At 42.1% G+C, this 19,402-nt stretch overlaps 1 protein-coding gene across 3 annotated transcripts in view; it reads right to left on the reverse strand.

Annotated features, from left to right (window-relative positions):
• The window catches only part of ash1l (ash1 (absent, small, or homeotic)-like (Drosophila)), a 32,854-nt gene that overhangs the window by 2,968 nt on the left and 10,484 nt on the right, over nucleotides 1-19,402 (reverse strand). For 2 of the 3 annotated variants that reach the window (XM_020640242.3, XM_020640243.3), the window contains exons 5-26: nucleotides 14,883-15,552; nucleotides 14,543-14,716; nucleotides 14,330-14,424; nucleotides 13,480-13,553; nucleotides 13,275-13,320; nucleotides 12,921-13,029; nucleotides 12,389-12,595; nucleotides 12,106-12,252; nucleotides 8,073-8,181; nucleotides 7,772-7,921; nucleotides 7,288-7,355; nucleotides 6,807-6,973; nucleotides 6,431-6,583; nucleotides 6,207-6,261; nucleotides 5,263-5,395; nucleotides 3,435-3,710; nucleotides 2,918-3,004; nucleotides 2,699-2,789; nucleotides 2,300-2,438; nucleotides 1,978-2,150; nucleotides 1,671-1,837; nucleotides 584-1,064 (exon numbers count right to left, since the gene is read on the reverse strand). In XM_020640242.3, the coding sequence (XP_020495898.2) occupies nucleotides 584-1,064; nucleotides 1,671-1,837; nucleotides 1,978-2,150; nucleotides 2,300-2,438; nucleotides 2,699-2,789; nucleotides 2,918-3,004; nucleotides 3,435-3,710; nucleotides 5,263-5,395; nucleotides 6,207-6,261; nucleotides 6,431-6,583; nucleotides 6,807-6,973; nucleotides 7,288-7,355; nucleotides 7,772-7,921; nucleotides 8,073-8,181; nucleotides 12,106-12,252; nucleotides 12,389-12,595; nucleotides 12,921-13,029; nucleotides 13,275-13,320; nucleotides 13,480-13,553; nucleotides 14,330-14,424; nucleotides 14,543-14,716; nucleotides 14,883-15,552 (3,771 nt within the window). The remainder of the gene's footprint in view (nucleotides 1-583; nucleotides 1,065-1,670; nucleotides 1,838-1,977; nucleotides 2,151-2,299; nucleotides 2,439-2,698; nucleotides 2,790-2,917; nucleotides 3,005-3,434; nucleotides 3,711-5,262; nucleotides 5,396-6,206; nucleotides 6,262-6,430; nucleotides 6,584-6,806; nucleotides 6,974-7,287; nucleotides 7,356-7,771; nucleotides 7,922-8,072; nucleotides 8,182-12,105; nucleotides 12,253-12,388; nucleotides 12,596-12,920; nucleotides 13,030-13,274; nucleotides 13,321-13,479; nucleotides 13,554-14,329; nucleotides 14,425-14,542; nucleotides 14,717-14,882; nucleotides 15,553-19,402) is intronic. The other variant, XM_020640246.3, reaches the window with a different exon arrangement.

Consider the following 19,402-nt stretch of genomic DNA (forward strand, 5'->3'; position numbering starts at 1 on the left):
GCTTAGTCATTTCCCTGTACAGCTGGGGGTCGTTTTAATTATTTTTTTTAAACTTCACTCAATAGGATGTGAACAGTGTAATTGCCTGGGACTACTTTCAGCAGTGGATGAATACACTCATGTACTACTTAGACTGAGCAGAATACTGAACATAGGATTGTCTGTAGGCAGTGCTGATGTTAATCATGAAGAAGGTGCAACACTGTTAAATTTAACAGGTTCACTGACATAAGCTTCTGAGTGTTGGTGTTAAAAGTTGTTCTAGATTTAGATACTTTTGGTTACAGTGTCACAGACTGCAGGAGTGAAACAACAGACTGTAACACTGCGTGGGAGGAAGTGACTTGTACAATGGAGCAGATCTCCCAACTGAAGATCCCATCTGTTGGACTCACAGTGAGAACAATGAGGACAAAATCTGACATGCAGATTGTTCTTCCTCTTTATTCTGTTTAACTTTCAGTTTCTTGCTCTAACGGGAAGAAAACACTTAATAGTGAAAAATGGTGAAATCAAACATGTTTAAATGGTGTGTCAAAGCAAGTGATATGAATGTTATCCCGTTGTTTATCTGTTGACCTACCCCCCTGCTTTGTTCCCGGTCCCTCACCATTCTTGCCCGGGGTTCTGTGCAGCAGATCTAGCAGGATTTTGTTGAGCCGCTCCCTCTGGGCCTCCCTCCTGCCCAGCACCGGGTGGTGCAGTGGCGAGGAGGCAGAGGAAGACGGGAGCTCGAGCATTTCTCCTATCCTCTCTGTTGAACTCTCCTCCAGCTCTTTTCGCTCCTCAGTGTCCCGCCCTTCCTCCTCGTCATCCTCCTCGTCTTCATCCTCGTCTTCCTCCCCTTCCTGTTCCGCTCTTCTGGGCTTGACAGGCAGAAGTTCAGGATCCTCTGGCGCCCCGTCCATGTCATCCTCCACTCCTCTACCATCTTCTCCCTCGGGAGGGAAGTCATCACCCCGTTCGCAGGAAGAGCCGTCGTCATCGCAGCCTCCTTTGGGTCGTTCGCTCTTCCAGGCAGAGCGGCCGCCGTTCCTCTTGTAGTTGTCAGGAACATAGTGAGGCTGCAAAAATGACAAAATCAGACTTGAGTACGAGCAGTGTTCACAAGTATTCATTATGATTTCAAACATTATCCAAGTATTTGGAAATGGAAAATAATATCAGAGCGGTACAATAAAGTCTTTAGTCAAGTTTCTGTGTTCATCTTTATACACCAAGTCATTCAACAAACAAAACTTCACTCAGCTTTGAGAAAACCACTGAATAAACTGACTTGGAAAACACTTCTTGAAGCTATATAGGTTAAAAGAAATGTCTTGAAGTAAGGAAAGCTAACATCCCTCTTAAGCATGTTAGCACTGCATTAGGCATAGTAAGCCACAAAAATACACAGTTGCTAACACCTTTGACTAAAATCCTAAAACTGTACATTGGATTTGGTTTGAAACAGCAAAAACAAGTTGTGTTAGGTCTCTCATTTGTTTCTGGTCAGCCCCACCTTCTTGCCTGGACACTGTGTGCAAGATCAGGAGCTGAGAATAAATGTGCTCTGGGCTGTAATATTAACCTTCACGCTCAAAATATCTTTCTCTGTTTATAAATCAGTAATAGATCCCCAGAGTGGCACCCCCCCCCCCATGTCCTGTCAGGTCCCCCATCGTTCTCACCGAGAAGTCCCTCTTGGGCGCAAGCCGCTTGGGAAAGTGGTTGAAGGCATATGGCTTGGTGCACACTGGGTAGCGGTTACGGTGGATCTTGTAGAAAAGGTGAGCTGACTTGTCCAAGCGGTAATCACAGATGTATACATCCTGCTCCTTTACGTTCTTAGGCCGTCCTGCAGGGAGAACACACTTTGTATTAGCCAGCTGAACTGTGATGATATCTTGTATCAGCGGTGTCCTCCTGAATATTTCACATGTACACTCATCCATCCAAACCAGCATGTTTCAGTTTACAAAATGTGCCTCCCCTCACCCTTGCAGTAAGTGTAGAGATCGAGGACACAGCAGGTTGCCACCACTGCCTCCAGTGGGATGATCTCGTAGAGCGGCATGCGGAATAACTCATTCTGGTAGAAGCGCCGTGATGGAGAGTGATGCGTCTCATGAGGACGGAAGTAGTGGTGACCAAAGGCAAACCTCTCACCCCTTCAGAGTTTCAGTGGATACAGAGGAGGGCAGGAAATCAAACAAAATGCAACACAATGAGCAATAATAACAATTATGATCCACAAGAAGTTTATAAAACATTCTAGAGTGAATCTGGTTATTTCAAATACAACCCTTGATTAACATACTTTTCATTCTTCCAGAGTTTCTCGATTCGGAAGATGTCGAGTTTGTCTCTGTTGATGTGAGACAAGAGACGGTACGACTGTCTGATAGGCTGGCCCTCAGGTGTTCGTCTGCTGTCTCTCATTAGATACACACAGTCACCTGCACACGAGGAAACACAATGGAAACATTGAACACATTTACAAGAAGCTGACGGCTTGATAGAAAAGTCTTCTGACAGGTGGAGTATTAAGGGAACACTTCTTTCCCTGAGTTTGGAAAGGTTCAGAAAATTGAGTCAGACACATAAGTGATACTTGAATTGAAAATCCAGCCTTCAAAGAAAAAGATCATATAGGTTGAGAGGTTAAAAGATAGCTAATTAGGTCAAGTCTTTAAAGGGGAGACAAGATTTTGGTTACCTTGATGTAGCAGCAGTTCATCTCTGAGTAGGCAGATGTAGTAGATGGAGCCAGCCTGGGCGTAGCTAGGCTGGGGGATCATGGGAACTTCCTGTAACAACACATCAAATGTGGGTGAGATTAGATGGAAGGGGTTGGCGATAATTAAAACCAAACACTTAGTGAAATGAAACCTAACTGTACGAGTACAGAAAAATGTTCAAAAGGGGACAGACGTACCGTGTCGACGGGCCGAGGGTCACACTGCTCACAGAGGTAGTGCTCTACTTCTGTCTCCAGCCGCATGCAGTCAAAGTGCTGCCACACCTACAATGACATAAAACAATTGTTGATTCAGAAAAAAAGCGAGAGCACATGAAAAAGAAGGAACATAAAAAAGTCCACATTTGGTATTGACAGTGACACGTGTAAAAGACGAGCAGCAATGTTCTGGGTCTGTTTTACAAGCGCAAACACAATAGTAACCATCTCCTCTATTCACTACTGTGGAGGTTTAAATCAATATTCCTCCTTGTTTTCTTTGTCTAAAAATACACACAAAGGAATGCTCTACACTCTGCTTGACAAAGCACTGCTTAGTTGGGTGAAGTCTCAAGAGAAAGTGCTCACTAAAACAGCTGTAAGCTATCAGCCTGTGGTGGAAACTGCATCTTTTTTTTCCTTAGGAAAGTAAAAATGCATCTTCTTCACCTCCTTTCTAATTGTTGTTTCTGTATTTTATCAGTCTGCTTCTTACCATGCACTTTTCACACTGGATCATCAGGCCTTCATCCTTGTACATTCCACAGATGCAACGGATGACATCGTCGTCTTTGTCATGGGAGCCAGGCCCTCCTGCTCCGTGGTGGTGGTGGCCGTGGTCCCGGTCCAGCGAGTCTGAGCTGTCAGCCTCGCTGGCTGTTTCACCGACGATCTCATCAATCTGGACTGCAGCTTCGTGACGAGCACTGTAGTAGGCTTTCCGCAGCCGACACACGTCCCTGCCTACTGATGACTTCCTGCCATAATATTTCTGAAGGGGGAAAGAAGGACGGTTGTTAATGCAGCAGCATTGTTATTTTGCCAAAAACAATCAAGTACAATCAAGGACAAAAACACCTAAAAAAACAAGGAGACAAAGAAGACTGTATAAAAAAGCAGACTGGTGTACATTTGACCCCAGATTTAAACCTGCATCACTCAGTTACTCAGTGAAGACTGAACTGCAAAGCAAAGGACACTTCAACAATAACCCACACTCCCTTCACACTCTTTCCTTCGTCTGGTATGAAGGGTCTTGGGAGCAGAGTCTGAATCTAATTAAGACATCCACTTTAAACTCCATTGACTGGAAGAGTAAGCTGCTCTGAGAGGTTTCAAGTGCCACTTGTTTAAACTGCTAAGCTATACAGATGTAAATCAAAGAGGCCTGCAACATGCTTGCAGAGGATCAGCAGTCACTGAGTTTCATCCCACTTTAAAGGTGATTGCATGTAAGATGGGGAAAGAGGTTCTAAGAAACAAGGATCCAAAATTAGAGACTCACATGTGCCCCTTTAATCAGTCTTATCTAATAATTGAGACCAAATCAAACTGGTCTTCCTAATAACTTTTTACATGAATCTGACAGGCAGAGTTTGATAACATTTACTTTAGTTTGAAGATCTAAACCTGTGTTTAAACCAGGGGAAACACAGACTAAATGTCCTGTCATGTATAATAGTACTAGTTATTAAAAAAGGCTTTGTGATGCCTGCAAGACAGCACAATTACAATGTGTGTCACTCCACTAATGAAGGACAACAATCTGTATGACTTGTAATAATATCATGAAGGGTTGATAGGTGTAAACAAAACAGAGAAAGATGAAGGTAGAAGAAGAACTAGGGTTGCAGCGGGTCAAGGAAACTGGCAAATGGACATAGTAAGACAATTTTTCCTTAAACCGACTTGGGATAGTTTTATTAATTTTGTGAAGCAATTAAATGGGCTACAATTCGACTGATGAGTATTCAGCAGATTAACATGTTTTGACTGACAACCTTCTAATTATTGTGCAAATGGAATCCCCACCCCATCATGCCCCCCCTCCCCTTTTGTATGTCTGTGTGTGTCTCTTTATCTCTTGTCCTGTCTGTATGCTTGTTGTCCTTGTGTTTGTTTGTTTTTGTACTCTCTTATGCTTTCTTCTGGACTTTTATTATTATTTTATTTTGTATTAGTTTCTTTTGTTTTACAGTTCGAGTGTGGGGTTTTGGTACGTTCTTTCAAACACCACTAATGTTCACACTCGTTTCTGTATCTACCTACTATGAATGTTTTGGTTCAAATGGGCTGTTGTGCCATCTAATTGCAATGTGACCATGCATCCAAGAAAAATCAATAAAAATATTTTTTCCTTAAACCAGGAAAAATGTTTAAAAGTATTAGTTCATGGTTTGGGTCCTAAGTTCAGGTCCATAGGTCCGATACTTTCTAGAACGTAATTGACTCAAAAGAGAGTGAATTGTTCAGATTTTGGTCACAGGTTGCTAAAGTCCATTCTTAGTTAACAGCAAGGGATCATTAATGGGACATCCACCTACCTCAGCATTGCGAAACACTTTGAGCATGTCAGCGTCAAACGCTTCAACAGTCTTGTAGTGGCCGGTGAGGATTTGCTTCTCGATGGTGCTCAGGTCCAGAGGGTCGGACACCTTCTCATAGTACTGGCTGTTTCTGAGAGCACACAAACACAGCAAGATTAGTCAGCATAGCTAGCTTGAATAAACACTTGATGCTTATGAATCCATGACTATATAGCATCAGGCCACCCCTGGTACTAAAGAAGGGAAACAAGGGAGGCGGCTGTGGCTCAGTTGGTAGAGTTGTTGCCTCTCAACCGGAAGGTCAAGGGTTCAATCACCAGCTGGGCACTTGCCCAAGGACACATCGGACATGTTGCCCAGCTAGACATTGCTCCCACTGCTTCAGTGGCAGTCTATGAATGGTTACTTAATGTATGATTAGTTACTTCTGATGGATGATACTACATAGCAATCACTACCATCAGTGTGTGAATGTGTAGGTGTGACATGTGGTGTAAAAGAGCTTTGAGTAGTTGGAAGACTAGAAAAGGGCTATATAAGCTCAAGTCCATTTACCATTTAACACAGAAGTGCAAAAAAACTGCAGTACTTCTGCTCCACCTCTTCACCTGTTACTAGGTTGAGACAGCATTTATAAAGTGGCCATCGCCATCATTTAGCTTTAAAACTAATCTCCAGTGTAGATACTAAGGGGTTCCAGGTGGAAAATGTTAGTCAATGTAGCCAAATGAAAAAAAGAGTTGTTATTGTTTTGACACAAAGTGGTTACTATCAATACACGGGCTGTCACGGCTCAGAAGTGAAGCACAAGATAAAACTGTTACACGATGTGGGTGCTGTACACTGATTGACCAGATAACACTGTGACACTGTTGTCTGGAAAACAGTCAAAACATTATGAATGAACCAGGAAATGCAGGACAGGTGTTACACACTCTTACCTCTTCCTTGACGGGAGGTTCACCAGTGGAGCAGCGAGTGTCTGTCCAGCCGAATCTGAGGTCAGACACAATAAAAACATTCCTGTCATTGTTGCTCAATCAAATGTGATATTATCACAGAGGCAATGACAGACCTCTGTTAGAGATCAGACTGGAGGTCTTACAGAATATTACAGAGAATAGAGGGGGAAATCTACAACATATTTCTCTGCGTAGACACTCACCCTTGTAGCTGGTGATCATGTCACAAATCTCCTTGAAGATGTGTGCGAGCCGAGCAGTGCGTGTGACTTCTGTGTTTTCCTCAGCAGCGGCAAGTCTCCGTGTGCGGACTGACCGGGACGTCTGCAGGGCTGAGAACTGTGTCAGGAACACGTCTGGAAATGAGGAACAAGCATTTATAAATCACATTTTTAAAGGATTTCATTTTAAAACATAAAAGAAATATGTCACATACAAAGCAAATAGTTTACAGCTACACTGATCAAAAACACAATGTCAACAGTTCATTCATTGGGACCTGGCTAACATGACATACTTCACAGTCTTTCATGCTTTACTTCTCTTCTCTTCTCTTCCCGCCTCAGCCCGTGAACTCACCTGACTTAATGTTGCCGTCGTCTCGGATGACTCCTCCCCAGCGTGTGTATATGGAGAGGCTGCTGGCGTCCCGCTCTCGCTCGCCCTCTCTCTTCAGCAGCTCCTGTTTCTCCCTCATCTTCTCCCAGTTCCTCAGGAGAAACACTCGGTGCTTCAGCACAAAGTTCCTGATGATAGAGGTGGAAGGAGAGGTGTATGAAAAAAAAGTGTATGTGTGAAAAACTTGACCTCACACTCAAAATGTGTTTGTGTTGCTTTTTATACGTTTGTTTTCCTTGTTTTAAGCTTAATGTCAGTCTCTATCTTTCTGTGAATAGTTCTTGGGACAATGTGTGACACAGAGAGCAAATAAGAAAATGGAATCAATTTCTAAAACCTTCAAATACACTTTGTCAGTAAAGCTGATGCAGTGCATTATTTTCCTGTTTATAGTTTGCGAGAATGATGTACTTTGTGTTGATTAGAGTGTGTTTGTATTTACCTCTCCCTGTTGGACATGGGCTTCATGAGATGAGGGTAAAACTTGTTGCTGTCACTTGACTCTTCCTCCTGAGGATGAAGACATTTGTTAAAGGCAGGACATAAATTAAGAACAACTTCTGGGTAATCACCTGTGTGTTATTATTACCAGGTAAAAGCCTTCTTCTACAGATTGAAACTTGAAAACATGTTGTCTGCTTAAAGGTATTCCACATTACTTTTTTAGGCACCTTGTGGCCCACTTAGAGTACCTCTGAGACACAGAAATTTCCATGCCCTACATAGACGCTGCACCTGATATTCAATAAGCCACAGCCAGACTTGGTCAAAACTTTATTTATCCAGGCCACAGCTTCAGCTAGATGACAATAAACTCGACTTTACAATGCAAAACAGCACAAGGACTTGTTCTCCGAGGCAAACTTTCTACACTACTTAACATTTTTAAGGTTTTTTTTGGCAAGAGAAGGTTCTTTGTCACTCACTCGTTTCTTGAGTTGGTGTTTCGACTTCCTCTTCTCCTTTAGTCGACCCAGCCGCCGAGTCCCTCCCGTCTTCGGAGGCAGGCCGTTAATACGCTGGCTCTTCCCTCCGATGATTCCCCTGCAGCTCTCGGAGCCACACTTACACACTTGCTGTACAAAGTAGAGGAGAGAAAGTGCAGTTGGTTATAAAGGAGATATTGGCCTTAGAAAAATGGAAGCAGCTGCAGAGATAACTCTTCAAATTAAATATTCAAAGTGCTATTCAATGAGGAGGTCAGAAGTGATGGTGATGGTGCTTCACCTGCTCTTCTGTGTTGAAGGAATGGAAGTTGTAGTCGTAGGTGAGCTCGGTGCCGCTGCTGATTTCCTTGAGAGCAAAGAGACCGATTCTGTACACGCCATTCACAGACCTAAGAGGGGGAAGTCACAGGGAAGTCAAGTAAGTAGGTGTGATATTCACATTAAATATTATGTCTTTCATTATAAAACATGTTATTCTTTTTAAAGATGTCAAACTGAAGCTACTAAACAGGAAAGTTAACAGATATTTCTAAAGATAGGGTCCTTTTTTGTTAGGAAGGTACCAAACTGAGTGAACATCCTGTAAAAGTTTAAGTGTCAGCCATGATATCTTTCCTTTGTTATCTCCTTAAGCAAAGGATACACTGGACCCTTAAGAGAGGAGAAGAGAAGAAATTACAGACAATTTCTACTTCCCTTAAATGGACGCACCTCTTGGCCTTTCATGAAAACAAGCGATTAGCCATCTTCACCAAATTAAACAATAACTTTTATTTAACCAAACGTTTGATACATGTGGATACATTCGAGACGAGAGAAGGGGAAGAAGCATGGAAATATTCTAAACATAGCAACCTGCACTCACACTAGGCCCAGTTGCCCTGTACTGTGCCAAAGCACAATTGTCCAAGAGTTTTTACGCTCCTTTGGCCGAGTTAGTTAAACAACATGGCAAACTGCGCATCAGGGGATAGATGCGCTCTTTGTAGTCCATTGTTGGTAGATTGTAGTTTTTACACAGCAGACCCACTTTACATCTGTAACATCCACCTGGTGTAAGTGCAGTCCAATTCCCTTATCACCATGTTGTCATTTCCTATTTCTCTTTTTCACACCTTTCCTTGACCCTGTGTGTTTCGATCAATGTCAAAGAAAAGTGGAGCGGAAAGGACTTTTCTACCATACACCTAGGAGTGTTTCCACCTTTCAGTGATGTCACTGCATCTTACAGTCTGATGAATGTTTAAGATCATAAAAAAACGTGGTAAGTTACTTGAAAGGGAATACAAATAAAGCTGCTCTTTAAAGGTGCACTATGGAGTTTTGGTATAGAAATGTAAAAGTTGGAGAAATTTACAGATACTGTGCATGTGTTCATAACTATATAAACAAACTGTCCTCGGAGGAAAATTTTGTCCCTGTAACACTGTTTTAAGATAAAATGCTACACGAGAAGTTATGGTGGGGGGTCCGCAACAGTGAAATTGTAACTCTCCTGGTAGCTTTTAAGCTCTAAGCAGTGTTCAGGGACCCATTTTTTCCTTTGAATAAAGTTTGTGTATTTAGTTCAGAAAATATAGCAAATAATTGCTTCTCTTCTCCAACTTTCAAATTTTTGTTCCAAATCTACATAGTGCACCTTTAAGATGTATTACCTGTGTTTAAATGTGACAATCACCAGAATGAACGAGTGTGAATTTATTTCAGAGCCAGGTAAGTAAAACATGTTTATAATTTGTTATTCAACATTTAAAAATGTTTCTGTAAGAGGATTAGAAGTAAATGTCATAGAGGAAAACTCTCCCTGTTCTAACTCGTTGTCAGTACTTTTCCTCCCCTCTCCACACAAAGCAGCGCTCCAGCTTTTCGCCAGTCTTCCGAGAATAAAGCGCTCTTTTCTGTTTGCCGGCCGCTTGATAATTTATTCCTTCTATAGGGGTAAAAAGCTGGTTCAGCGCATTGTCTTCAACCACTACAGCTGTATCTAAGGCCCGGCTGCATGTAATCTCTCTTCTGTGACAAGATGGATGACTCGTCAGGCTTTGTGCTGAAAATCCTCCATCCTTTTGGAGTCTTTTATTTCAGCACAGCCGCGCTACTTTACACACATACACACGCGCATGCGATTACACACCCACGTACTGTCCAGTTCCCTAGATCATGAGCTGGTCTCTGCTGGAGGACAGGTGACAATTTGATAGTCCTCTCTTTTTTAGATGTTTGCTGTCCTTTTGTGGGTTTTGTTGTTGTGACACATGATGCAGATTATCTGTCTAGAGGTACAAACACATCTAAAAAGGAAAATAAGTCTGTTTCCAGTTTTGAAAAAAAAGTCAGTCACAGCCAATGCCAGCTCAGGCTAAATCTCCCGTTGCACTGGATTTAGACATGCTGTGAGAACAAGCCCCCGGGAAACCAGTGAATTGTTTTGGCATGGTGCAAGGCCTTTAAGCCATTTAGGTCTCTGAACACTGGCAGGACTGACTGAGGTGATCTCATCAGATTACCACCACACAACGACATTAAGGAGGTTGGGGTTTGGACACCGAGCTTTCTAATTTACAATGAAGTGCACCTGCTACATGTGTCCCTTTTAGAGCTTGTGTGAGATACCCAAACTAGGGCAACATAATACTGCTGAACATACTCTGAGACTACTTATCCCTAACTTGTGTTTAAGTGACTCATAAAAAAAACATTTCTAAATAAAACCGTATACAATCAAGGCCCAGTTTACAGGTATTAAAGTAAACATACAGTGGTTTATAGCTCAAAGATAATAATGTGTGGTAACTTATATTATTACCCCTGTTATGTGATAAAAATGAGCAAGCAGTCAGAAATAAAGCAGCTACAGCTGCAGAACTTTTTCTGGCTATATTTGAATCCTAAATTATTCTCTGCTACAAAATCTGTCTCTACTTTCTTGTACTTCCATTATGCTCAGTCTGCCTCTTACAGAGTAAGACATTAGCCAGCCCACCCCTATCATCAGGCTCACAAACAGATAGCAATTAGCTGAAACCATTTCGGTAATAGGCTAGTATTTTCCAGTTCGTTAACCATAAATGACGGAAGCATTTAGAAAACAAAATACAGAATTATCAAGGTGGAACATTTTCCAATCAGCTTCTCCCACTCCCCTCTCACAACAACCCAATAAGAGTCCCAGCTTCACGTGTTTAAAACTGTCTGCCTTTTTAATAAACTCTGAATGTCAAAGTACCCGATAGACTTTAAAGGCTCCCTGAGGAGATTTTAGAGGACACAGATGCACGAGAGCAAATGCAAATGATAAAATAAACTGTCCTACCAATTGTGTAACAGTACTCCACTAAACTACAGGGGGCAGTAACACCACAGTGTGCTGCAATGAAGCAACAAAGATGAGACTGAAAAAGACTGCTAGCTAGTAAACATGAATATTAACAACTCTTAAGTCTAAGTGTTATATGATCCTCAATTAGAGATGACTTTTTGTCTGCTACAGCTCATCTATCTCCTCTTGAAATCACTCAGCATTTAACAACACGACCAATCACAACTTGCATGAAGTTACTATGTACTAAAAGATGCACACACATCTGTTACAGATCACAAGAGCCACAGATTTTTACAAAACCACCATTAGCTTTGCTGCTAAAGTCTTCTTCTCATTGAACGTAGAAACAGCACAGACACATGTCCTTCTGGGCAACTTAGCATGTGAAATAAACAAGCCACCAAACCAAAGTTCACATCAAAAAAGTGCCCTGCAAACATCTACTTGTCGGTTACATAGCTCGTTACAACCATGTATTATTACCCGCAAATTAGGGATCATGGGTCATGATTTTCAAACAGTAATTCATTTATACAAAATATTTTTGAAGAGTTAATGTGACTATTATGTCATCTATCTACGACTGGAGGTAATGTTGTACTACCATCTGACAGTGGCTGTTGGTGAGAAGTATTTGCTATTTGCCATTGAGTAACAAAAGAAGAAGAAAGCATTGGTGAAAGATGCCATAAATGGATTTTCTAATGTGCAAGCATAATGGAGTCAAACCTCAAGGACACACAATGTGTTTTGGTGAGTGACACTAATTTTGTTACTTTGTTTATATAAAACTCCACAGGGCACTTCCAAATGTGACACTCTTCTCTTACTCTACTCCTAATTGAGCCTGGCCCAATTATCCGCCCCCTTACAACTTTGTGGAAACTGCTCATGCCCGTGCCTGAGAGGGCTTAGCCAAATCTGGGCTTTGGTGAAAACCCAAAAGCCACACACAAGACATTAGGAGGTTTAAAGCTGCCATGACACCCACCACTTCTGCATCTCACAGTTGGGCTCGCAGCTATGGTTTATGAAGCGTGCCTCATTGCCCATTCGGTAGCTGTCAATCACCATGCCGCTATCCAGGTTCAGACAGTACTGGCCACTGTGGGAGAAGTACTGCTCCATCATACGACTCCTGAAACGTGACAGAGGAGAGAGGTGGAACATTAATTTTCATATCTGGATCACGTCTTGAACTGAGGAAGTGAAACAGGAGTATTATTCTAAATGACTGACAGCTGAAATCTTATTTTGGTATGTTTCTGACTTACCTAAACTCCTGTTCGCTGACCACCTCTCCCAGGTACTCGATGATGAATTGTCCAGAGCGAAGTGATTCTTTGGTGCGGATACCCCAGCCCTTGCCCTCAGCACGGAAACGCTCCAGACACTGGACCCACTCATGTCTCTGGATGTGCTGGTTGTCACACAGATCAGAACACGGGCAGGTGCTGGGAGAGCACTCCGCAAAACTCATCCTTGGGGAACAGGCAATTAAAAAAATTTAAGTTGAGGCTGCAATCCTTTTGTCCTGACTCTATCTAGCTTATCTTACACATTTGTTTTATCACTAAATGAACAAAAACCATTGACATATATACAAGCCTGAACCTAAATACCTGGGTTTAAGTATCAAGAGAGTATACTACACTGGAGAAACCTGTTTCATTTTTTTATTTATGTATGCTGTTGTTTTTTGTTGATGTAAAGCACTTTGTGACCTTTGTCTGCGAAAAGCACTATATAAATAAACTTTATTATTATTATTATTTAAAGACAATATATGCAGGCATTTGCTTTTACCTATTCAGGCAATCATCCAGGCAGCCTTTTTCAGTCTGGTCCTCACGAGGTCTACAGCTGCATGTAGTTGTTTCATAACCAGAGAGGGGCTTTACATCCACATAGACATCTGTGACACAAATGGGGGATTACCATTTAACATTTCGTTATCCACACTATTATGAAGTGTGATTAGCTGTGAAGACATTAGCTGCTTTTTGTTTCTCTTTTATATCAAATCTAACAGACAAAAAAAAATAATGCAAGAAACAAAGACAACCACAGCAGTGCAAACCAAAACATTAAAGCACATGAACTGATCAGGCCATAAATTACATTCTGGCTGCATCACTGGAACAAATACTGGATACTTACTCGATCTGATCTTTTTATAAAGAGGGACATCAGGCCTCTTGTAAAGCTGAAACACAAAAAGACAATAGTTTACATAAAGGGTTTTAAGGACATACAAAAAAAGCCTAACCTCCAATGTAGCTGTACCCTGCAGAGGACTTCTCAGTAACTTCGAGCGAGCATGAAAAAACTCTCAAAGCTCTTAGTGGTCGATATGATTAATCACCTGATCGTGTTTCCACAGCCATAAGATGTCGTAAGGCAACTGGAAGTCAATGCGCTTCTGTCTCAGGTACTTCCCTTTAAAATAAAGGAAACAGATTAATAAACTTCAAAACATATACCTAAAAAAGAAAGAGGGTACTTTTTGACCTAATACATAAACTTCTGTTATTTACATACGATGTATCTAAATGAGTCACATGATCTAAGTTTGAGTCCTCAATGACGCATTTTGTGTTTACCAGCTTATAGAAGCTGAACGTAGAAGCCTTTGGTAAGCGTAATAACCACGGGTCTAGTTCTTACAAAAATAGTTGATGAGTAAAGCCTTTCATTTGGTCGAAGTTAAAAGAGCGTTTGTGGCTTTTACTTTGAGATGTCATATAGAAACTTGGGGTTGCCATGGTGAGAACATTTTCTGCACTGCACATTTCAACACTTACATTACTAATCACTTCAAAGAACTTACAAGAAAAGGCGTCATGATACTGTTTAATAGCTGTAGAGAGTTTATTTTGTTCCTTAATATATAGTCTTAAAATGGGAAATCTGACTGCTGCTACTCAGTGCTTTGGCCCTGCTGCAGCTGCTGCAGCAAGCATCACTTTCAGATAAGTATTGTAGCTTTTGTAACATGTTTTTTTGTAACCAAAGCAATGGGCAGGTCAGTGTTCATATCATATGATGGATGTGTAACCAATCTATGCCAAAACTTTGCAACACAGACAGCAGAAACATATCCAATGATCATAACTTATAAGAGTAAAGGAGCTGGTTGATAAATGAGGTTGTGATTACGTGTTTGAAAATAGAAGGTACAAAAAAAAAAAAAGTAATTGAATTTTACGACTCACCGACATGTATAGGAGCTGGAAACAATCCATGCTCGTGCTCCCCTGGTATGTATTCAAGCTTCTCTTTCTTTAGCTGCAGAAGCTGACTCCGGGGGCTACAAAGGGTTTGAAATGGTTAAATGCTAATACAAACACAACCACTAAACTGAGTGTTGTACATTGATATCTGAAGTTAACAATTATGAGGGGGAAAAAAAATAATGATTGACTTACTCTTCAGTCTTGTACACATCGGAGTAAAGTCCTGCTTTCTGAAACTTCTTCTTTGGGGGTCTGGCTGGTCTCTTCTCCCGTTGGGTGGTTATGGGCATGGGCGGAGCTTCTTCCCTGGAGGCGGTCACTGGAAGTTCAGGGGAACAGGGGGCATCTGGCTTGCTTTCCGTTGACCTAAAATAAGATCCATGATTTGGTTTCTTGTGGCGATTTTACTACATAACTTTTCCTTTATATATCAGTAGCGACTTTAAACATTCCTGTGAATCTTGGTGTCAAACAGCCAAGATTTTTGCTGTATAAAGACTAAAACACAATAGTGGGATAAAAACTTGCTTACCCATTAAATTGCTGGAGCTCGTCCGGGGTAAGCCAGCTGATTCCTGTCCCTGTTTTGGACCTTGCCACCTGGCTGCCCAGGATCTCCTCCCTGTCCGGCAGTCTCTCCTCAGGCTCTACTACTTCCCCGTCCTCTTCCTCCTCTTCCTCCTCTTCTTCTTCTTCCCCATCATTCTCCCAGTGCTTCCTCTTCTGACCTTTTTTACGCTGTCCCTGGACCACCGCCTCTATAGCATCAGTCACAGTGTCCCCCTCCCACCCTCTGCCCCCTGCTGGCTGCTCTCCCACTCTGTCTTTGTGCCAGGTCTGATTCAACTCAGGCACTGGGGGTGGGGATGGCGGCGGGGAGGGTAACGGATGTTTCCTAGGACGTCCCGGGCCCCTCTTTTTCACCATGTTGTTTCCTGTGCGAGCCTGCCTCTGCAGCTTTTTGGCACGCAGGATTTTGTTGACGTGGTGCAGGCTGTGTTTGGAAGGCTGTGCCCGATGGGAGTGGTGAGACAGGGAGGCGTCCAGGCAATAGTCCTGTGAAGGGGAGAGGCAGGAGGAGGCAGAGTTGTGGGAGTGAAACAGGGAAGGTTGGTGATGGTGCTGCTGCCGATGATGCAGAGACCCATCAGGCCCTTCAGGGGTTGAGAGTGCAACACCTCTTGTCTGGATACCTGAGGGCCCTAGTGAAAGAAACAGAAAATAAATGTCTCTAATGTAACATTAAGTATGATTTCTTGCATTTATAAGTTGCATTGCAAAAGAGACAGTTGACACAGCCAACAATCAGTAAACTTTGTGACACTCTCCTGTAATTTAACAAAGTGATACAAGCAGGGTCCGAAATTAACACCCGCCAAGCGCCAAATGCGGGTAGATTTTCCGTTTGGCGAGTACTTTTCAGAGGGCTATCCGCCACAGTGCGGGTAAATGTTTTAGCAAAAAGTCATAAAAACTATGCTATGAGTATTCATTGCGTTTGATGTAGCCTAGCTGCAGCTACTTTTCCCTGCTCCTCTCTCTGCTGTCATGACTGTCTGTGAGCATCGCGGGGCACGCTGAGACACACCAACATACACTGCAGCGCAAAAGCACGCACACACACACACACACACACTGGAGCGCCAGCCACCACGCGCACCTGTTTACTTCTAGTGCTGAAGCACGAGAACACTCGGGAACACACGTGATGCGGTCGACTTTTCTCCGTTCACTCTCACCGTGTCTGCAGCTAACTTAGCGATAGCATCGTAACAAGTGTGTGAACATCTCCACACAGACTCTGTGAAACAGCGCTGCGTTACAAACACTTTCGATATCCTAGGGGACGCCAAATGCACGCTCCACTTTTCCCTTCCATCACGTGCAACAGGAGCAGTCAGAGATATACACACGTCCACTAATGAGCAGGCTGATTATATTAAGTGTCTAATATTGTCAAAGCTAAATCAGGATTAAACTTGTTTTGAGTATTAATATATTTTTTTTCTCTGATGGATTTGTGTTTTTAGTCTGCAATGTTGGGGGGAGGGGGGGGGGGGGGGGGTTGGAACTAGTGAAACAGATGTGTATAGGACACTAAAACAAAATTTGTTATTTTGGCCGGTAAAAAAATATGTTTGGCCGGTGAATTTTTTCATCCACCTGCCACCTTGGCCGGTGAGTCAAAAAGTTAATTTCGGACCCTGGATACAAGTGAACACTGTACAACATTGATATTTATTCATTAACAATAACAATTTGACCCTCAGTTTGGGTGTAAGAAAATATCAGTAGTACCATCTGTGTCAAATTGTTGACACTTGGTGTCTTGTCTTGGACATGTGACTGCAGGAGCTGGGGATTTAACCTCCAACCTGACCACTGAGCACAGTGACCCCCAATTCACAGCGTCTAAGTGGGAAAATTAAGCTAATTATGTGACTAATCAAGGAGAACAACCATTGCCTGACATTTTCCTGTTCCATATTCCTGTTGTAAGTGAATTGCTTGTGCAAGGTGGGTTATCATGCATGGTGTGCAAACACTGATTACATAAAAGTAGTCTCAAAACACAAGTTTCATTTTCATTTTTAGAATGAACAAAACAAATATTTTGACTCCCTTTTTTATGTTACACTTCATCCTCAGCTTTCTTTGCAGTCCCTTTTACCTCTGCATCACCCTCTACAAATACTCTTCAGTCAGTATCTACTTCCATCACTCCTCACTTGTCTTGTGAGGCAGCCCAGTCCCCACCCTTGGCCTCCTCTACCTTAATGGTTCTGTCTGCGACCGCTGGGTGACCCCATGTCCTGAGCTCTAATCCTGGATTACCCTGCTGTTGTTTGAACTGCATCACACTGTGTCAATTGGGACCTTACAGCCTCCCATCACACTTACTTGCATGCAAATACACAAGAGTGGTGCGATAGATTTAAGTCAGAAATTCCAAATTACCAGTCAGATACATCATCAGGATCGCCCCATGAAGTAAGAACCACAGACTGGGAAATTCAGAGGAACTTCAGTTGTTGGAGCTGAAAACCAATATTGCTGCTATGTGCATCAACATTACATTTTAAGCTGTACGCTAGAGTGTTTATAAGCAACTTATGTCTGGCTTGCACTGCAACATCACACACTTTAGGAAAATCCTAACATGCTCACACTACAAGATATGAAAATCTTGGCACATCACATACTACAGGATTTCCTTAAGCTTATCGTGCCTGACAGAGTAACGCACCATCTCACATGACCTCACGTTAACAATGGAGCCGGCGGTTAAATGTGCGATTATAATGCTTTGTGCAGAGAGGAAAACCCATAAAATAATAATAATAAAATAATTTTGGGTGAAGAAATGTCTGGGGAGAAGCGGACAACATGGGTTGTATATTCTTCAATGAGAGTTCGAGGTACGATTGTAACTGTGGGCATTACTGTTGTCAAGTGCACCTGTGTGAGTTGCCTCCTACCGCCGGTCGCTAATACTACACTTATCACTGTCCTTCCTCGTCTCGCTCGGTGATTATAGTCACACACGATTGTCGGGAAGGAAGAATTAGATCTCAAATCGCCCCGATTAACCTGCAGTCAGAGCCAGGCTTTAGTCTTGTTTGTGTAATTAAATCAATCACAGCAATAGTATAGTGCAAGTTCTATCTGTGGTCATGATGTCACTGTTACTTTATCAGAATCAGGGTTTATTGCCAAGTACATTTACACATACAAGGAATTTGACTTGGTGTATTGGTGCTAAACAATTAACAAGAAAAATAAAGCAGATTACTGGGAAAACTATCACCTAGTGTGTTGTTACCGCCTGCCTGGTATTAGTTTACAGCACAAAGGTATTCCTGGAGGCGTCCATGTTTCTTACTCGACTGGGAAATCTGACTTCCGAGGTAATTGGAACGTACCATAGGTACTAAGGTTGTCAAGAGTATCAGAACTGATCATTTTTAAGATATCATGTGCTTGAAATGATTCTCTCAATATATTTTTCATTCAGTAATATCCAAAAAAAAGAAGCTTGAAAAAACAGATCTACTTTCAGATTTTTATTCAAAAACTGCCACGTGGAGGCAAAGCAGCAGTTGTTGACAAACCTAAAACAAAGCTGTGATGCAGAGAACTGCAAGTCAATTCTGATTGTTACAGCGATTATGTTCATGGAATACTTTAACATGCCACGCTTCCATTTTTGGCTCTTGCAGGAATGCAATATCAAATGTGGCAAACAGCAGCCATGCACACTCACACAGGAGCCAGTTTAAATCAGAGCACATGTTTCGTTTTTGTTTTTTTTGCCATGCCCGTAACCACTAGTAAGAGCTACCAAATGTCAGACGAAGTGTGCACAGGGGATGTCATCAAGAGGGTTTTTTTTCACTAAGTAGTCTGTCAGGGAATATCTGAGTTAGTTAAAACGAAAGTACAGATTATTTCCGTTGCTGTTTGATCCAACCACAACTGATGTGTGCATGGTTCCAGTTGTAACCACGTCACCATCTCTCAGTTCTATAAAGGATTTTCAACAAGCTTCACTGTGCAGAGATCAAACAAGATTTCAGAGCCCCCCTGCTGTGCCACATGGCCATGTCTAAAAGAGTTATTGCCAAAACATGCAGTCCTGGAATCAGCGCTGGATCTAATTGATTGCACACTGTGCCAGTTTCACCAAAAACTGTGCCGAGCCATGAAGCTCATCTGACAACAGCCAATCAAATTCAAGCACAAGATTCTTGATACGGCTACATCTGAACTATTTTTGGAAAATAAATTTGGTCCACAATTGACTCCCTAGCCTTTGACAATTCTCAATTTGATTTGTGTCAAAAGAGTTTCTGTTCTAAAAGATCCAGCATATAAAGCTTCATATATGCTATGAGATAAAATGCAATGAATTGAATGCCAAAGAAGAATCAATGCAAATAGCTCAATGCTGCAATTGTTACTGGTCACAATAATGTCTTAATTTCCATGGGAATATTCCCTTTATACCAATGGATGATCTGATGTAGGCAGCCCTTTTACACAGATTGATTT

Source organism: Labrus bergylta, chromosome 19 (genome assembly GCF_963930695.1).
Source record: "Labrus bergylta chromosome 19, fLabBer1.1, whole genome shotgun sequence".
NCBI lineage: Eukaryota > Metazoa > Chordata > Actinopteri > Labriformes > Labridae > Labrus > Labrus bergylta.